Source organism: Phoenix dactylifera, chromosome 10 (genome assembly GCF_051530095.1).
Source record: "Phoenix dactylifera cultivar Ajwa chromosome 10, Ajwa_hap1_PhDact_Kaust_v1.1, whole genome shotgun sequence".
Classification (NCBI taxonomy): domain Eukaryota; kingdom Viridiplantae; phylum Streptophyta; class Magnoliopsida; order Arecales; family Arecaceae; genus Phoenix; species Phoenix dactylifera.
The window spans coordinates 25684121-25704804 of record NC_143199.1 but is presented as its reverse complement, the minus strand read 5'-3'; the positions used below and the strand labels follow the sequence as shown (position 1 = coordinate 25704804).

The window sequence follows — 20684 nt, the reverse complement described above, 5'->3', positions numbered from 1 at the left end:
CTTCCGAGATGTACCAAAAAAGAAGTTGTAAGATCGTCGTATCTCAGAAGAGCATTGTCGAGAGACCTGTACGTGGGGGCAAACACTTCTTTGGGACCGCGTCTACGTGCTTCGACCTGCCTTCAATCAGGCTATTTTCTCTAACTTATATTTTTAATTTAATATTAGTAGATATGTAGGATTTGCAATTTTGTGATTTAATTTTATTAAATGAATAGATTTATTTTGTGCTAGAATAGATTTTTTTTGTATTAAAATAGAATTATTTTGATGTTGAATAATATATATATATATATATATATATATTCTATAAAATTTTTTTATTAATTATAATATTAGATTTATTTGTTTATTTAGATAACATATTCCTAACATCTAAGCCACAAAAATCCACCTTCACGAAGACCGGGATACAGAATGCGCAAGACATGAAACTGTTAATTAGTTGGTCGATTGGACCACGAGGGAGAGACGAGGGAGAGACACCCTAGTTGTCCAGATTGTTAAGAAACAGTGGAAAGAACAGCAACGCGGTTTTCGACAGAGAGAGAGCAAACCCTATTGAACAATGATTTGAGGAGGGGATCATCATCTTGGAATATATGTGCGTCCCTTGCATTCCAGATCCTCCAAATCGAGTAAGCAAGCCTGCTAGGAATTGTAAGAGTCCTCCCAAATGGCATAGACTTCAGCAAAGTGGAAGAGAAGGTGATCCAAAGTATTGCATCAGAAGCATAAAGTGGGGTGAGGGTGCCATGCCAACGGCCATATGAAACAAAGGACACAGGAATTTGAATTCTTAGATTCATAATTGTGAGACCAACAAAGATAGTCATTATAATCAGCCCCAGATATTGGAACTCCGATCATCCCAAATGAAGCAACCAACGGTTGGGTATTGAGCCAGGCATTCGATATTGGCAGTATAGTGGCAAGGCAACAAATCAAAGGTTCATTAAAAGTGCTGATCTTACTGAGCTTCCAATAGACCAAATAAATTGCTGAGCAAACGACAACCAGCTGCTGCTGTAGCTTCCAAAGTGCTGAAGAAGTAGATGAGGGCTCATAGGTAGCCCAGCTCCCAGAGAAAATGTACCATGATCTCAGAATTCTGGATTGGAATGTATCGGGTTGCATCCCCACTTTGCCTGCAACTTTAGTAAGCAAGCCTTCCTTGAGCCGTTGGTCTGCAAACAGCGTCCCAAGCAACCGCGCGTACCTTCCTTGCACCCACCGCCTGTCCACACAGAAAACTTGGAATTAAATTATTTAACCAATAGAAGAAACTTGCAGGTACAACTGCGTTGGAGATGGTGGATTGGTGAAGCACAAAATAAGAACAGCTTTTATAAGTGAAAGCAACCAGCAAATGAATGGAACTTCCATTTCCATGCATCAAGCCGACGCAGATTGTGATCCTTGACAGGCTGAAGCTTGCTTAATGTAAGCTGAACAGATTGAAGCAGCACACCCAAATATCTCCCCAAATTATCAGCTCTTGTGATGCCAAGAATTGATAAGAATTGATAGGCCAAAGCCAGATAAGACTTGACAAGCTAAACAATGGATGGGATTGTTCACAATACCTTTGAATCGCCCTTCAACAACCCTTGCTCTGGTCAGCAAGATAATCTTTAATTGCACCTGTAAGCATCTCGGAGTGTAATATAAATAATTAGGCAGAAGGGCACAACCTTGCCTGAGATCCATAGATGAGTAAGAGGACTCCGTTGGCATACCAATAATTAAGACTGTAAAGGAGGGGCTGCAAATGCACCCTTTGATCCAACTGATTAACTGAATAGGAAAGTGATGCAAAACAGCCTCCAAGAAATTCCAGACCAACTGATGCTCATTCCATGTCTAGCTTTATGGCCTTCATGCAAGAATTGCCTATAGCTCGATGCAGCAAACATAACACCTCTTGAGCAACCACCAAAAAGAATGAATAATTGGCTTGTTCATAGAAGATGCTGCTGATTTTTCTCTCTTTTTCTTGGTGTAATTTCACTTCTCCTAGAAAATAAAGATAATAAGAAACTCTTCTCACTGCTCAGGGCATGTCCAGCAGCATGCCAAGTGCCAACCATGCATGTTTTTTTTTTTTCTTTTTTTTTTGAGAAAGATGGGGGATGAAAAACCTTCACCTGCTTGTCAAGAAAATGAAGGAATACAATAAAGCAAATACAGAAGGAGGGGGGGGGGGGGGGGGGGGGGGGGGGGAAGCTGTGTGGTCAAGAGGTGATAAAGGAAAAGAAATATGCTAGCCAATGTAAATAATCAACATGCTTCTTGCTCTCTAGTGCATCTCTAATATCACTATATTCTGTCCTTTCACAGCATAACTGATGCTTATGGTCTGAAGTCAGATTGTTAGTCCGCTTGTGCTTCTAGCTCTCTCTCTCTCTGTGTGGGTGCATGAACGCGCACATGCATGTGTATAAAATCAAGTATGATACGAGAGTTTAAAATAAATAGATTTGCTGCGTAAACAATACTGTTAGAATACACTTTTTAGTCATAATTTTGGCCAGCCTGGAGCCTGATTGATATCAGATGTGTTAGGATAGATGGGGATCCTTCGCAGGACCAACTCGCACTAGTGTTCAAACAATTGAATTAAAGTACTATTGCTTGCCCAGATCTTTGAAGGGTTGTAAACAATCCTAAAAGGCAGATGACTCTTCCAGCTCAAAAATTGGACTCCAGTTGTGGCTGAGATGCGTATCTTGCCAGATTATCCCAAGCTGAGCCCAGGTCAGCAGTAGCTTTCCACTAGGCCTGCAACACAAAGCACCTGACTGTGAAAGAAAATAGCGAGAGAGATAGAGGGAAAGAGAGAGAGAGAGAGAGAGAGAGAGAGAGAGAGAGAGAGAGATGAGAAATATTACAGCTTTTTAGTGTCTTTTGTTTTGTAAGTACACACATGATATGTAAGTACTAAATAGACAGGGAATAGAGACAGGATCCGGACATTAATACCTCCACTGTCAGAAATTTCATGATCTTTTTGCAGTCTTCTGAGTAGTTCTGGTCCTAGAGTCGCTATGTCGCCTATGCAAAGCAGTATGAAGATACTGAATTTTCTCTTGAATGGCAAGACATCAAACAAAACAGCTTTCTGTTAGTGTATTCTACAAAAAAACCAATTACCTGCACCTAGTGTTAAGATAATTGTGTCTTGATACGTATTTGATGGTATCTTGAGCACCAACTTATCAATCACATCCTCCTGATATTGAGAAGCATTGATCGAACACATGAAGAAATCCAAAAAAAACAGTAGCACAGGTAGATTATTGATGCTCAGTAGCAGTATTTAACTCAGCTCTAACAAAATCTTTAAGCAAATTCTGGAGGCAGTATGACTTGCTACTCGAGGAATAAAGTTATAAAGTTATACTTCAGGAATGGCAAAAAACAGACAATCGGCATGGACTTATAGTGGTGGTATGTTATCTTGAAATGGAGAAAACTGTATTTGCATACCAGTTGAGGAATATATTCAGTTGATGGACCCCTGATTAAAGTTACCAGGTGGCTTCCACTAGAATTCCAGTTATTTATTTCTCTGGCAGCATAAGTCTGGAATATAAAGTCAACTGTTAGCGTTTAAGCATCATAACCAAGTCTGTTCACAGAGGTAAGGTAAGCTGATTAGACGTAGCACCGACATACCTCAGTTACTATCACATAATCTGCAGCACTGAACGCAGTAGCAAAATCTTTCATCAATGCAGCTAGACGGCTACAAAACACATTCACCATGATAGTTCAAGCACATTAGCATAGAAGGCCAAATTATCCAAAAGACTGCAACCGCAGCTCTCTAGTGATCCTTTCAGTCAAAGACGTATAACCTGAATGTGTGTGGTTGAAAAACCACCCATAATGGTTCCAATGGAAATTTCTGCCGCGCAGCTTCGAGGGCAGCACGAACTGCTGTTGGATGATGAGCATAATCATCATATATCTGGCATCCATTTACCTTACCAATCAACTCAAATCGTCGAGATACTCCTTCAAATTTACTCAAGTTGTTCCCCACAGAATTGATCGTTTCATGGACACAATGTCTGTCATTCACCAATGTTGCCACTGCAGCGAAGACCTACAAATCAGAATGTGAGAAGCAAAGTTAAGAAATAATTGCAGCATTTTGAAAGATGAGATTGCCACAACAAAGATAACAAGAGTATATATAGTAGTAATATTCCAGCCTTTATTTTAAACTTCTAAAATTTGAAACCAGCAGAACCATGAGTCCATAATGTCTCTCTCGTACTCCGTTACTTTACAAGTTTAGCTACAACAGTGAAAAAAAAACTAATCCAAGACAAACTTTACTGGTTCAACTGAATAATACATTATTCTAAGCAACTTTACGTTCATGGCTTCATGCATTTATGAAAATAAGATTTCTGCATGCTAGGGATACCATCCTACTTGCTGGACTCTGAATCTGACATGCTAATGCATCAAACACTCCTCAAGATGAATTGAGATCACATTCATGGATACTTGTGCAGCAACATCAGATTGATGGATGTGATATTCAGTTTATGAAAGACGGCCATCGTTAGAGCCAAGCCAATATATCTACATCTGGCAGTTTAAGCTGGAGGCATAATCTAAAGTGGCTTGTTGATAGAAGTCTACCTCAATATCTGAACTAATAGCTGGAGTGAGATCCTAAATTAGTCACAAGATTGATCAGGAAGGCTTCTCAATGTCCTCAAGATAGCAGATTGCTCATTGAATGTTCTTGGGCCCTACTTGATGAGAAGACAGATTCTCATACTTGGATATAAGCAAATCAAGAATGTAACAGACTACCAGACACAGGCTTGAAACGAGGCATCCCCTTTTCTTTTTGCATCAAATCCAAAGAATGTAATTATTAAAAGAACATCTTCAATATGTTGAGTGGAGTGAGGTGATGATTCAGTAGAGTTTTCTTTAAACCTTGGAAAAACTCTGGTTTAAGAAAGGGTCTAACAGGCAGCCAGGCTTACCATGAATGCTTCTCAAGCCTCTATGGCAGTAGTAAAATGCCGAGATGTTTCTTCATGCAATCTGGCTTCTGTTTATTTGGAAAGTGGCATCTTCAAGAAAGTAAACCATTCTATAACCTCGTCTTTACCCATGAAAATTCCGAAAGAATATATTAAATTCTCACTAGTTTCTGACAAAAAACTAAATGAAATACATTCATATGATGTAAGTCCTTCATATATATATGCATACTTGAATTTATGACCTAACTAGATTGCATGTCTGCCCCAATTCCAACAATTTCTCCATAGATTTTAATACTTATGATTTCTGACATTTTGCAGTCAATATCTCATGGTTTCACTTACAAACAGGCAATACTCTCTTTAGATATAAATGTGCAGGGACACGATACCTACAAGTGGATGGTCAAATGGTTATGTTTAATTCTTTTCAAATTTTTATGTAAATATTGTTTCTGATTCGATCAACTAATATCAATTTTTTGAAAAAAAAGTTTTGCGCCATACAATGTCAGTTCTGGTTCCACTCATTTTCACTGACACCAACTTGGTTTCTGATTTCTAATATCCAAAACATGTTCCAAATTAAGATTTCAAATGTGCTCTATGACCAGAAAATTTTGAACCTATTCTATAACAAATATAAGTTAAACTGCTAAAAAACTAGTATACTAACCACTATGATGTTGACGAAAACAGATAAAGAGAAGGGCAGGAATTTGCTCATTTTAGTTTTCATTTTCTGACAAACAAGCTATTGAAAAAGAAAACTTCTTCCCAATATTATTTTCTTCATAAAATTGGCAGAATTGTCAAGAGTTTGTTGTCAACCTTTGAAGTAACAACAGCATATACTAACCGCCAAAGAATTAAGAACATTATGAACTCCTGGCAGCATCAAACTGATGTTGGCAATCCGGCATGCCTTGTAATACTGCAAAAATGAAACATTATATAAGGTAGTTAGATCATAAAATACTCCTTAACATGGGCATAAAATTTCATGAATGCAGTGAACGAGTTTAAATACTGCTTACTGCTACCAAACATGTAGATTATTTTATTTAATGAAATAGCTTCCAAAATTATGACAGGTACTTTTCATAACTTTCCGATTTCAGCAAGAAATTAAAAATTCGGGAAAAGAATATTTCTTGAGACAAAAACGGAAAACAACAAAAAGATACTAATTTTGTTGAAAATATACTAATTTCATCAAAAGAAAATACTGCAATGGAATCAAAATAATGATGAATTTAATGCAAAATGCTTTTCCACCACCAAAGTTAGGAGCATGTAGAAGTATGCCAACTGACTTGATATGCAGAAGGATAAAAGTAGCACTTCTAGCAGAGATAAATGATGGAAAGTAAAATGATTTTGTCTGATGGTAGAAAAAACAACGTGACCATCAGACTGGCACAAACAACTAGTTACAGACTTCTCATAAACTTGCACATGCTACAGAATTAGTGAATAAAATTTTTGCTAGAAGGCAAAGTGCATAGGTTGTAGTAAATCATGATCTACACAAAGAAGCCAATGGATTGTGCTAGACATACTCGCACAACAAAATTAAAACAACAATTTCATAATGCAAGAGAAATTGCACCCAGGGTCAGCGGGACCGTCCTGAACTGCTCAGTTTAGGGCGTCTCGAGATGTACCGGCAGCGGACCGGGACGGTTCCGGCGACGAAACCGAGACACCGTAGCCGGAGAGGGAGAAGGAGAAGAAAAGAGAGCGAGCGGAGGAGAGAGGGAGAGGGAGGGAGGCCGTCGGAGGCCGTCAGAAGGTCGGCGGAGGCCGTTGGAGGGCTGGCGGAGGCCGGCGCCAGGGTAGGAGGCGAAGGTCGTGGGTTCTTGTATTGAACAAAACAGAGGTCCGACCGCTAAAGAAATTCACGATTTTTGAGTGAAGTCGAACAAAACAGGAGACCAGGCCGCAGCCTTCGCCTCCTGCCCGGGCTCCGGCCTCTGCCACCCTCCACCAGCCTCCTCTCTCCCTCCCTCTCCCCCTCTTCTCTTTCTATCTTGTTCTCTCTCCCACGATTTGTGTTCGCCCTCTCCTGTGTCGATATAGGCCTGGCACGGCCCAGCGCGGGCCCGGACCGACTCGTGCCGCCAGGCAACCAGTACGGTGCCCGATACAGGCACAGCAAACCATGATCGCACCTAAGCAATTCAACATGCTATGAAAGAATAGACAATTGAATGCATTGGTATATGACATGACAAACAAATAAGGAAAAATTTGATAGCAAACATAATATACTAGCAATGACAAATTTAATATACCCCATTGTTTAAAAAAAAAATAACAATTCAAATACTTACATAAGTTAGATGCAAAATAATGCACTAACAACATAGTGCCATCAGGGCATACAGTTGATCACCCAAATTGTTATAAAATTTGAAATCAGTATACATGAGTATGATATTCAGATTTTTAAGTCTTCTGGAACTCAGATGACATAATCACTACAGTATACTAAATGAGCAGTAGTAAGTGGAACATGACTACATGAGCAAGTGATCTGCCTCTCAAGCTTGCCTCTACAGTCAGCCTACTAAAGTTACAGTCTGTTTACAAACTTAAACTTTCTATCAAATCCTTTCTATATGCATCAAGCAATCTACTGACCCCAAATCATCTGAAAATTGATATGAACCAGTAAACTACCCCTGAATCAATTATTAATTCATTTATATTTTTTTTAAAAAGGAATTTATGGTAACCATGATGTTTGTCTGAAATGACTAAGAGCTGCTTTCTCTTCCAACGTAGTTCACATAGCTGTCTTTGCTCCCCTATACATCTCTAAAAGTATGATATACACATTTGAGATACCTCTCTTCCGTATCACTTATAAAATGAACTCTTTTGGTGTTTTGTTATACCTTCATCTAAGATCAGAACAAAAAATTAAAAAATAAAATAAAATAAAAATCCACAATCACAGACGACAAACAACAATGACAGTTCTTTCCTATTCAATTTGTGCTAGTCCTTGTTGATTTCTCTTCCTTACTCAACAAACTTATTCATGTTTCAGAAGTGATACAATCCATTTCATGGCAAATCATGTACCTCTGCAAATCTCACTCTCTTTTCTTTCATCTAAAAGAAATTCTTGCGGTTAATTAGAATCTTATTAAGTAGATACAAGGTTCGCGTCTCGGTACCGGACTTCATACCGGTGCCACACTAGCATAGTATTGGTACGGTATGGTACGTGATTTTTCTGACGTACCGAATGTCAATACGCTGCCCGTACCGAATACCAGTACCGAACCGGTACGATATGGTATACCCTGTACTGCCCAGTTCGGGCTAGTACGGCATACCGTAAGTATATCAATTAAATAAAGGAACCCAGATTCCTCTATAATCTTCTATATTTTTCTGGAATTGCACTTAAAATCACTCCCAAAATTGTAATTTCTAAAAGAAAAATTATTTCTTAAATTGTTGTAGCATGTTGCATGCATCTGCAACCTCAGACACTCCAATTATTTTACAAAGTCTCTTACAGATACAAGTATGGGTTTAGTTATTGATTGTTTACTTAAGAATGTATGCAGTGAGCATATGAACCATATATCTAGCATATATCAAATACTTATCAAATTTCAGAACATCCCATTGGGACATAATATAAATGATGTTTTTAGAGATGGGGATGTCATATTAAGAGGAAGGTCAATTAGAACAACCAAGCCAAAATCCTGGAATTGGAATGACTCACCAAGACATAATCTTGACCACCTTGTGAATTTGGAGTAATTGAGGATGCATGCCAGTCATTTTTGCTTGAAAGTCCATAAGTTGTTATGCTGTAGCCATGATTCAATATTGTAGAAGTTGAAATCACATTGCAGGAAACAGTCGCCTGCCTAGACTCGCTCAACAATGCATATGCACCTGCACTGAACTTCACTTTTCAGTCAATTTTAATAAAAATATTAAAAATATATCCATTTGTCTTGAGTAGAGTGGGGGAAAATCTTGACCTCATTGCAGTGGGTTATTACATTAGACGTGGTTCACAACTCAATAGGGGTTCCTTAAGAAAAAAGAAAAAAGAGAATACACAAAAGAAATAAACAGACAATGGCACATCTTTTGCGGTAGTCTGGTTGAGTTGGAGAGGACCCAGTAACTATTTACTAATTCACATTTTCCTTTTCCATATGAATTATACAAATTATCATTTGCTTGGCATACCTAATATTTACCCGAACAACTCATAATGATCTCATGTATCTACATACATACTAAAAGATAGATAGATATACATGCAAGCATGCATGTGGGCACACATACATACATAAATACATACATGTGTATACATAAACACACATATATATACACTAGTTAAAGTGCATGAAGAACTAATACTTTATAGGAAAAAATAATTTTATAAATTCAAAGAAGGTTGCAAAAATTTTAGTTTATTAGTTTCAACAATTTGGGTTAGTGTAATTGTGAAAAATTTAGTTTAGATTGGATTGGATTGGATCATTGTTTAGTAGATTTTGGTTGACCCAATCCGTATATACATACATACACACACTAGTTAAAGTGCATGCACTTGTGCATGAAGAACTAATACCCTATAGGAAAAAGTAATTTTATAAATTCAAAGAGGTTTGTGAAAAATTTAGTTTATTAGTTTCAACAATTCAGGTTAGAGTAATTTCAGATAAGGACTTCTAGATATCAAAATCTGAGTCATGATTGAAACAAAAGTCAATTGAAATCTTAGTCCAGATAACTTTGGTTTAGATTGGATTGGATCATTTTTTAGCAGATTTTGGTTTGAAGTGGTCAACCCAATGCACTTGCTGCCTTGATCGGATGGCTTGTTTTTTTGGAAAATACTTCAATTTTTTAAAAGAAAGGATCTTAATATTCGAAGTAAACTATTATAATAGTATTTTGGGAAAAAATATATTTCTATAGTGGTATCTTGGAATTGGAGATAATGATTTTTTTTGTTAAAAAAAAAAATTGACTTTCTTCCTAGAGGAAGCTCCAAAACATTCTCTTGTTTATGTCCATACATAGTTTAATGGAATTTGGTCTTGATTGTTGGAGTTTCAAGTCTACTGTTTTAATGATCGGATACTATAACCTATCTTCCCTTCAAAACACTCTAAGCCCATCCCATTGGCTTCCATTACTGAAGTTTTATACTGGATCATTCCCAGATCTTTCTGTTGGCATGCTAAAACTGTCAGGAAAGTTGTCGTATATCAATATACACACATGCCATAAAATTATATAATATTTAATCATAGTTGCTAGCTAGGATATTGCATTTATTATCAAAGGAATGCAAGAACTTGTATTCGGTTCTCTTGAAAAAGCGAACTCAAAGAATAAATGAATTAGACATGTTATAAGCATTTAAATTTTTAACATGTTAAGATATCTGTATATATGAAAAGAAAAAAGAAAAGAAAATGTGTAAGGGAAAAACTTTTGTTGAGTAAAATGAGTTTGGCAATAGGTTCACTGGCCAATTTCTCAAAAAAATGAGTTTGGGAAGTGGTGCCTAATTTAAGGTTATAATTAAGCAAACTGATGATACACATATCACCGTGCAATTCATGAAGGCATTTGAGATATATTTTTATTATTATAAGAATATTTTAAGATAGGGGTATTTTGAGAGAGCGGTATTTTTAAGAATGGCAAAGTTTTCACACAGAACAATGGTACATGTATAGTTTTTAGGATATATATATATATTGTGTGTGTGTGTGTGTTACATACATATATATATACACATAATATATGTAGTACATATGTATCATATATATATGTAATATATATGTATGTCTGTATGTGTATCTATTCAGATGTGCCTAAGATATATCTAATATGTGTTGGCATGAGCGTAAAATATGAATTAGTTGGCTCACTAGTAATACAAATTGCAAGTTATAATAATTGATACTTTCTTACAAAGCTTCAGATTATACTCTAGCATTCTCAAGCACAAGTCTAATTTAGGTTACGGTCCTTGGATTGTAAAACTGCATTTAATTTGCCAGTAGCATTCGTGCACATGAATCTTATACAAAATCATCAGAAAGGACACATATACATGAACCTACGAAAATAAAAAACCATGATAGAAGATGAGGAACAAAACCCCATGATCATGGGAATGTATAAATCACCAATGCGTCCCCAAGGTCTTGGAAGTGCATAACCATGTTTTTTAAGTGGGTGCACTAGGGAGATTGCACGATCCTCCAACTACAGAAGCAATATAGTGTATGTAACCTATCATACTGTGTGCAGCATTGACAAAAACCAGAACAGACTTACAAAACATCATCATACAACAGAAAAGATATTGCAAGAGTTTCATATTTAGTAATAGAATTATTGGATTGCTTTCTACTTATAGTTATATACTTATCCAACTAATTCAAGCAATTGGAGATCAAATTGAACATGGTAAAGTTATAAACATACTCAAGACACATGTAGGGCACTAAAATATCACAAAAAGTAAGACAAAAAGTATAAACAAGTCTAAAGTACATATTCTTGTATTAACGAATGTTAAATTGAAAAAGGCAAATACTTTGAAAAAAAGGAAGGAAAATAATATTTATACCCCTCGAAGTTTCTCATTATTGGCTTCTGATAACAATGATAAGAACTTTAATTTATAAGGTAGTAATGTACCTACCTGTCACCACATAGTATGAGGTGGCCACCAGTCTTAATTTGATGAACAAACCTTCTGAATATATTCTGAACAGCCTCCTAGTGAATGTGAAATACTATGTAAGTATGTGATTCCCAAAGAATAAAATGTAAGTACATGATTCACAAAGAATTTCAACTTGTTAACTGAAGATGATATTATAATTCTGAGAAACAAGAAGTTCAAAGAAACCTCATCCTCAAAGATATCAACATGGTCCCATTCCACATTTGTTACAACAGCAATATAAGGTGATAATCCAAGAAAACAACTATCATATTCATCAGCCTGCACAGCAAGATAAAATTATTAATGGAGCTCTACTATATAAACATCTTAAAAATGATAGTCTTAGATGCCATCCTGCAAATCTAGGGACTGACGTACCTCCAAGACAAAGTTTGGACCACTTCCTGAAATAATATTTCCTCCTGAAAACTAAAGAAAGTAAATTCTAGTTGGAATGAAGGCCCCATCAAAACAACATATTTATATGCATAGTATGTAATTTAGACATAAATATGAGCCATGTATTTTAAATACATATAATACAAAAATAACCCCCAAAACACATGATTTATGTTCAAACTTCTACCTATGAGAAAATGTAGATCATGTTCCATGGTATGGATTTTCAATTTAAAATGTCCATCGTTGATTTTGCACCAAGAATTTGAAGCTTCAGTTCCACTCAGAGTTTCAAATTCACTGAAGCCACCATCCTACCAAGAGGATACTGGTTTAAGTGGACTATTAAACATGTATAAAATGCCAAGACACAAAGAATAAAATGTTTTTGATATTTCTATATATGTTTTCCAAAAAAGAATATTTATATATGTATGTCCCAGAATGCAAGATACAATGACTAAATTTGATCTATGGTCCATAAGCATCCAAATTAGTTGATATTTTATGTGTGTGTGTGTGTTTTAAGATGTCTAGTTTAAGAGCAATGGTCTGTGTATGTACATACACATATAAGGCCTATGAAACTGTCCACTGTGTGCTTGATGCATAATGAAGAGATTTCTAAATGGCATGATTTTCTGTTTTAAATGTAGTGTATCATGATTAACCGTACAAATCTTCAATTATCTTCAATTTAAAATATCCATCATTGAATTTGCACCATCAGGGTTGGATTCTAGCCTCTTACTACCTAGAGGATGCTAGCTCATCTCTCTCTATAAATAAATAAATAAGGATTCTCAATCTCAATAATAAACAAGTAATAATAAATATCATTGCTAAGGATCTTGAGTATTCTTGATTATGGTGTGCTGCAACCATGATTTTTCATGTACCAAAAGGGAGAGTGATTACTCAAAGACTTTGATCCCATTCAACAACTGATAGATTGTATCAAGTTTTGGGTATCAGGATTTTACCCAGAAAAAAACATGCATATGAAACATCATGAGTGGTGCACTAATAGAATATATAAATGCATGATGCCAATTGCTGAAGTTATTTATCCGCTAGTAGCACAGACTTCTGCAATTGGTGCATAATTAATGTGTAGAATTCAAACCAACTATTTATTTTATCAATATATGCATATGCCTCACAAGCATGATATTGTATAATATTTCATGATACATCCCTCATCTGTGAGAAGAACATTTAAATTCAGTTAGTATTCCCAATAAAGGCATGTTTCACTGAAAGTACTGGCTGGAGAGCATACTTGAGGCACATTTGCTCCAACTACTGCAATAAGATCGTCCCCCATGGCACCCAGAACATATGAAAGCATTGCTGCTGTTGTACTCTTTCCTATAATAGTAAGATAAGAATGATTATGATAGCAGCTGATTAGGCTGTAATAAGGCATAATAAGATTGAAGATTCTTGGATTCAATTCCATGTATTGTAGGAAAAAAATAAATGCTCAAAAAGCAAACTCGGAAGATATAATACTGCTGCACATGAAAACTCTTTAATAGCTGTGTTATTATCTATTTCAGGAGTTTTTTGGTTTAAAGAAAGTAGAATGTAAGGTGCATTTTATATCTCATAGGTCTTATTTTATAAACTGCTGTCAGTATAGTCAATTATTAAATTAATTTAAGCACTCTTAGTATTTCATGGTTAATGATATAATCAATAATTACTGACTAACGTAAAGGTCATGAGAAGTCAGAAATAAGAAAAAGAAAATATAAAATAAATCTCAAGATGTGAGTGAATGCAGATCTTGAGGACTAATTCAGAGATTGTTAAATGTCTTGTATTTATCTTGGACAGTGATCTCATAATATTTCTGTTCAACAGTGATCTCGGAATATTTCAGTCAGATAGTTATGAAAAAACTATGCGTGCCCCATGTTTGTGATGACTTGGCTTAAACTTCAGTCAACATGCAAAAATAAGCAAATATTCAATACTCATTAAATATGCTACTGGACAGACATGAAAAATAACATGCAAAAGAATATACGCAATATACACTGTATATTTATATGTAGAAGATGCATATAATGCATGTAACAATATTAAGAAAGCCTGGTTTTTTCTTTTGACCATATGAAGGATACCAGATTTTGAGTGGTTGTTAGCACATTGTGCTTGAGCTTCCTCTCAAAAACTGTGTTATTGGTAAAGAAAACTGCTTGCACAATCTTCTTGTTGATCTTAACGAAGGCTCTTTTCATAATAAAGTTTTGTTTCTTTTTGAGAGGAATAATGAAGTTTTGCTTCACACAGGTTTTTTATGGTCCCTATTGGTTGCCAGAGGGTTCCATATGTTTCCAAAATGAGGTCATTGACTTACATAGTGATGGTCGGTCGCCAAGTCTCTCCTATTACCATCTGGGCAGAACTGTAAATCAATATTCTAAAGATCGTTTGAGTTGACCAAAGAACCTATGAAGATTGGTTCACTCAAATATTTGCAGGAAACCTTGGTATCAAGAAGGCTGCACTACTCATCTCATGCGCGTTTTAGATCCAAAACACACAGTTCTTTTGATTCTAAAAGGATGCAACATCTGCTTAAAAAAGAAAAGGGAAGAAATAAAAAAAAAAGAAAAGGAAAATTTTCATAAATATAATAATGATTTCATATTTACTTGGGATACTTTGGTTTATTCTGGTGGATACCATCCTAGAACTGGAGCCTTTTTTACTGATGAATCAATCTGTATTGAGAGGTTCAAACAATTTCAGGGAAGGGTTTAAATGCTAGTGCCAACCCCTATATCCAATTTGGTCATGGAATGGTATGGTACCAACTCTACCAAGTGCTACAGTCCCGACTCTTCTTGGTACCATAACGAGATGCTTTTTTCAATTTTTTTTACTTTATTTTAAATAAATTTTAATGGATAATAATATGTTTTAATATCCTTAAACAAGTTTCTCTCTCTCTATCTCTTGCTTTGTTTCAGCCTGAGGCATGCTACTGAGAGAGCCCAGGAGAAACGAGATAGTGCCCCCTGCTGCGGCTGCTGCTCTCTCTCTTTTTTTCCAAAAGAAAAAAGCAATCCAGTCGGATCATGCCTCATATCAGCCAAACCAGCCTTAGTACCAGCCTGTCCCAACCAGTTTGGAGCGAGACGAGCAGGACATCCCGGCGCGCACGAAAGAACTGGTGTCCAGTACCTGACACACATACCCTTCTCTCTGTGGAACAGTGCAGTACTGGCAGGAGGGGTTGATGCTACCAGTACCTGAAATGGACTTCTTGATTTCAGGTCATCATTGTCACACTAAAGATCCCGACAAGGTTAGATACTTTCCCATAACAACAGACTTCCATTCTGGTTCTAAATTATATCAATTATATGCTTGGCCTATTAGAGATCAACATGGTTTAACCAAGAATGTGGATAATCTGGCACATTGCAGTTTGGAAGTACAACCTGATTAAGGATCAAAATTTGGAGGCCCAAGATGACTGGCAGATATATTAGTTTACTATACTAACACACATCGAGATGTTTCATATCAAGGAAAGCCGTACCGGCCCATACTGGCCGGAACGGGCCGGTACGTACCGGTCCGGTCCTTGACCGGTACCGGAAACAGATGAAAACCGGTATTTTCCGGTTTTCATCTGCGAACCGGCCGGTTCGCACCGGTACGGTTTTTTTTTTGGGGGGGGGGGGGGCGAACCACAGCGCGAGGTGGTTTTTAAAACCACGCGCCCGCGCGTGGTTTCAAGGAAAGAAGTGGCCCACGGGCCACTTCTGTCAAAAAAAAAAAGCCGGTTTTTTTTTTGGGGGGGGAACCACAGCGCCACAGCTTTATAAGGAAAGAAGTGGCCCGTGGGCCACTTCTGTCAAATAAAAAAAAAAAATCCTGCAAATTTTTTTTTGGGGAACCACAGCGCCACGCGGTGGTTTAAAAACCACAGCGCGTGGTTTTTAAGGAAAGAAGTGGCCCATGGGCCACTTCTGTCAAAAAAAAAAAAAAGCCGATTTTTTTTTTTTTGGGGAACCACAGCGCCACGCGGTGGTTTTAAATAAAACCACGCGCCCGCGCGTGGTTATAAGGAAAGAAGTGGCCCGTGGGCCACTTCTGTCAAATAAAAAAAAAAAAAAAAAGCTGTGGCCGAGGCCACAGCTTTTTTTTTTTTGATGGGAAAGGAAGTGGCCTCTGGCCACTCATTCCCATCAAAAAAAAATAAATTTTTTGAGTTGACAGCGAAAGAAGTGGCCGAGAGGCCACTTCTTTCTTCGCTCGTTCGGTTATAAAAACCGAACGAGAGGCTCTGTTAATAACTCCAGAATAACTAAAATCCAGGAATGAGCCTCTGAAGAGTAATCAGAGATGGGAAGATTTGAAAGATAGCCCACAAATTGAGGAGGAGGTCCTGCCCAAAAAATCCAGCGGAGACTATTTAAGGTGCGGTTTTTTTGTCCTATATTATTTCATTAATTTTGTTAATAATTTATTTAAAAAAATAGTTTATAAATTACTTAAATAATAAGATAATGCAAAAATTTACTTTATTAGCTTAATTTTTTGATAAGTTGTCCTTTTATGATAGAAATGGAGCCATCAAGAAAAAACGAACCCTGCAAAGCGTGATATTGGCTGGTCTTATGGGCGAAGACTTGGAAGTGAGGGGCAACGACACCAGTTTCAATGCAAGTTTTGCGACAAAGTTTTCAAGGGAGGAGGGGTAACCAGGTTGAAGCAACACTTAGCCGAAAATTCCGGTGAGGTTGCTACGTGCCCAAATTGTCCTAGCGAGATTCGTGTGCTGATGAGGCAGAATCTCGCTGAGGCCAAAGAAGCAAAGGAGATGGCTTCCAAGAAGAGGGCGGAGGTCGATCGCCAAGCGGCAGAGCCACCTTCTTATCACTCTAGGGAGCCAGAGGAGGTCGAGGATCTAGATGAGGAGGAGGCAGATATTCAGGCGGCCATGCATGCAAGTCTGGATGATCAGTGGCAGCAGGAGGAGGTGGCCAGGCATAGGGCTCGATTTGGGCCCTCTGCATACGAGTCGGGCAGCGGTTCTGGGAGCACTAGACAAGATCCAGAGTTCTTGAGGGCAACTTCAGTCAGCAAAGAACGTGGCCGAATTGCATCTATGCTGGGTAGTTTTGGTAGCCGAAAGAAGTCATCTAGAAGAATTCCACAAGGTGCGACAATTCATGAATCATGATGTAAATCCGTATGCTCTCCCCAGTAGAGATTCAAAGCAGCAGAGGGTAGACACAATGTGGATGAAGGATAAGAAGAAAACTATGTGGCGAGCTATTGGATCCTGGTTTCACTTCAGCCACATCCCAGCGAATGTGGCAGACAATACATACTACAGGTCTGCCATTGCCGCCATACAAGTTGCCGGTCCCGGTGTAGCTCCTCCAGGCCCAAAGGACATATACGGTGAGCTTCTTGACAATAATAAGGAGCTGGAGAATTGGATTGACTCCTACAAGAGCAAGTGGCCCATATATGGACTAACCATCATGTGCGATGGTTGGACCGGTCCGACCAGGCGGAGCATCATCAACTTCCTGACATACTGTGATGCTAAGACCTTCTTCCACAAGTCGATTGATGCTTCGGCTTATGTGCACAACACCTCGTACATGCTGAAACTTATGGAGGATGTGATTGATCTGGTAGGAGAGGAGAATGTCGTGCAGGTCGTCACTGATAATGGGCCGCAATATAAGGCTGCCGGGCAGGTCTTGATGGAGCGGCGACCACATATTTTCTGGACCCCATGTGCTGCACATTGTATCGATCTTATGTTGATGGACATTGGAAAGATCCGTAGGGTGCAACAAACGGTGGAAACAGCCCAACGCATTACCAGGTATATTTATAACCATAACTGGATCCTTTCATTGATGAGAAAGTATGCAGGGGGAGAGATTCTGAGACCAGGAGTCACACTGTTTGTTACCAAATTTATCGCACTTGATAGCATACTCGAGAAGAGAGGAGCCCTACGTCAGATGTTTACCAGTTCCGAGTGGTATGATAGTAGATATTCTTATGCCGGCACTGAAGGAAGCAAGATAGAAGACTTGGTGACGAGACAGCCATTCTGGCAGCGGGCTACTACAATAGTCAAAGCTATCAAACCATTATATGAAGTGCTGCGGGCCGTAGATAGCGAGATCTACCCCCAGATGGGGTTTTTGTATCACATGATGGTCAAGGCAAAGGATCAGATTATGGAGGCAGATCCAGCACATGGCCGGTCATACATCAACATCATTGAGCAACGGTGGGGAGAGCAAATGGGTACGGAATTACATCTAGCAGGTAAGCTAAGATATAATCATAGTGACAATTATAGTGATGGATATAATTATATAATTATGCTAGGATAGTCTCGTATATGTGCAGCATACTACCTAAACCCCCAGTTTCAGTACAGCATAGATGGAATTGGTATGGATGAAACACTTCTGGATGCTTTGCGTAATGTGATTTACAAGATGGAGGCAGATCCAGAAAAAGCGGCCCTATGTCTTGAAGAGGTAATTATGATTTAGTAATTACCAGCATGTGTAAGTATATCGGCATCTTCAATTATTAACATGGTTTTCTTATGCTTATTTTTCACAGAGCAAATTATTTAGAGAGGGCAGCTACAGTTTTGGCCAACGAGCGGCTGTCGTCAGCAAACACAATATGAACCCAGGTACGTGATACATCAGGAAAACATTCACCTGGTGTTACTTAGTTACTATTATGGAACTATCATATATGTAATTTTCATAAATATTTTTGCAGCTGAATGGTGGGTGCATTTTGGCGGATCCGCGAGAAATCTAAAGCAGATAGCTATCCGGATCCTCTTTCAAACAGTCTCCTCTAGTGGATGTGAGCGCAATTGGTCTACCTTCTCCCTTATCCACAGCAAACAAAGAAACCGTTTGACGCAAAAGCGCCTCAACGACCTTGTTTATGTGCATTACAATTTGCGGTTGAGACTAAAGTGCATCCAGGAGGAAGTGGAGCTCAAGTATACAGATCCGATTTACGGGTCCTTCACCGCTGATGACGATGATCCACTACTCGGCTGGCTTGTAGACCAGCAGCAGGAGCCCGAGCTTGACGAGCCAGGATCGCCACCACGACCAGCTACCTTCATAGCCACCGAAGCTGGGGTCGATCCAGAGCAATGGGCTGAGCGCAATATTCCACGCACTCCCAGAGCTGATCAACCGCAGGCATAGGGGAGCCAGACAGAGAGGGCCAGGAAAGGAAAACAAAGAATCCCAATGGAGAGTGTCGAGGAAGAGACTTGGACTAGCAGCGATGAAGGTTCTGATGGTGATGGATCTTCTAGCCATGGAGGGAGCGGAGGACAGTATGGTACTCATGAGACACAGCCGGAGGGTGGTCTTTATTTCACCGGTGAGTCCCAATTTATGGTTGCTATACAGGATACGGACTACGGTCGACCACCTGATAGATTTCGTGAGGATATTATTGGATATAGAAGACGGGCTCCTCGAGGTCGTTCAGGAAGACAGAATACGACTGCAGATCCGATAACATACGAATATGGATTTTATTATCCACAGCCTCAGCCTGACGAATATGGATATGGTGCATCGGATTTTGCTTCCGCCATATTTGGATGGGCCCCTACACAATCAGAGGACACCTCTCAGAGCCAGAGCGTGAGCGAGAGATCCGACAGTTCTTATAACCTGGCGCGCGTTCCTTCTGATTGGGTTGATTTGCCTCCTCCTGATTATACTTATGATCCAGATATCTACGAGAGCCATCGGCACTCGTCCCGATTTTAAATATCCTAGAGTACTTTAAATGTATGTAAATGATTGTATCTTAATTTGAAGATATTTTATGTGTATGATTTTATCATTTGGAACGGGAGAAAAACATAACATGCAATCATGCATCATATATATTTCAAATTTCAACCCTAAATTTAAATATAAAAACATCAAAAATCATGAAAAAAGCAATAAAAAAACATCAATTTTCACTTAATTTAAGATCCAACAGAGACAACATTTAAAAAAAAAAAAGTTTGGCTCCCGGTACCGGCCGGTACCGTACCGGTCCGGCCGGCCACCGGTACGGCGGACCTTGTTTCATATACTAGGTGTGTCGAACATATTGTCCAAGCAAATATGTAGAGATATTGTTTGTCAATATAAGTGATGCCGCATTGATAAATTGAAAGGATTTCTAGATCAGCAACTTCATGCAAAAGATCTTGACAAGGTAAAATAAAGCATCCCGATGCACGAGGCTCCAAGCCTTGTAGGGTTTGAGGACGGTCAGATGTACGCAATCTTATCCATGCGTGCGGAGAGATTATTTCTGTATTTCGAATCCATGACACCTAGGTCATAATAGAGAACATACAATTGCACCAATGCCCACCCTCAAGATCTTGACAAGCTCAATAATTTTATTAGGTTGAAGATAAACCAGGTCTAGTGTTGAGATCAATGGCCAAAACATGTTACTAGTCTACTATT

General features: G+C 38.3%; 2 protein-coding genes and 1 long non-coding RNA gene across 5 annotated transcripts in view; 1 reads left to right on the top strand and 2 right to left on the bottom strand.

The window, feature by feature from the left end:
- Positions 1-1097: 1097 nt before the first annotated feature.
- LOC149752746 (uncharacterized) lies at positions 1098-1877 on the bottom strand. The gene is made up of 3 exons (XR_016396662.1): positions 1740-1877; positions 1587-1644; positions 1098-1237 (listed from the first exon to the last, which is right to left on the bottom strand). It is a non-coding gene; the product is annotated as an uncharacterized LOC149752746 (long non-coding RNA).
- A 587-nt stretch (positions 1878-2464) lies between these two features.
- The window catches only part of MDAR6 (monodehydroascorbate reductase 6), a 44373-nt gene continuing 26153 nt past the window's right edge, over positions 2465-20684 (bottom strand). For 2 of the 3 annotated variants that reach the window (XM_088705659.2, XM_089925843.1), the window contains exons 20-31: positions 13442-13530; positions 12139-12189; positions 11944-12039; positions 11734-11810; positions 8770-8950; positions 5878-5952; positions 3861-4111; positions 3679-3748; positions 3490-3585; positions 3154-3232; positions 2983-3054; positions 2465-2781 (exon numbers count right to left, since the gene is read on the bottom strand). In XM_088705659.2, coding sequence (XP_088561785.2) covers positions 2759-2781; positions 2983-3054; positions 3154-3232; positions 3490-3585; positions 3679-3748; positions 3861-4111; positions 5878-5952; positions 8770-8950; positions 11734-11810; positions 11944-12039; positions 12139-12189; positions 13442-13530 — 1160 coding nt within the window. In that variant the 3' untranslated portion in view covers positions 2465-2758. Of the gene's footprint in view, positions 2782-2982; positions 3089-3153; positions 3233-3489; positions 3586-3678; positions 3749-3860; positions 4112-5877; positions 5953-8769; positions 8951-11733; positions 11811-11943; positions 12040-12138; positions 12190-13441; positions 13531-20684 lie in introns of all 3 variants that reach the window. The other variant, XM_088705658.2, reaches the window with a different exon arrangement.
- LOC149752745 (uncharacterized) lies at positions 17405-19536 on the top strand. The gene is made up of 2 exons (XM_089925973.1): positions 17405-18479; positions 18882-19536. The coding sequence occupies exons 1-2, from the start codon at positions 17424-17426 to the stop codon at positions 19401-19403; spliced, it is 1578 nt and encodes a 525-aa protein (XP_089782099.1). The 5' UTR covers positions 17405-17423; the 3' UTR covers positions 19404-19536.

Coding starts and splice junctions, on each gene's coding strand:
- LOC149752745 (XM_089925973.1), top strand. CDS start 17,424: ATGTGGATGAAGGATAAGAAGAAAACTATGTGGCGAGCTATTGGATCC. Junction 18,480..18,881: donor TGGGTACGGAATTACATCTA/GCAGGTAAGCTA, acceptor GTGATACATCAG/GAAAACATTCACCTGGTGTT.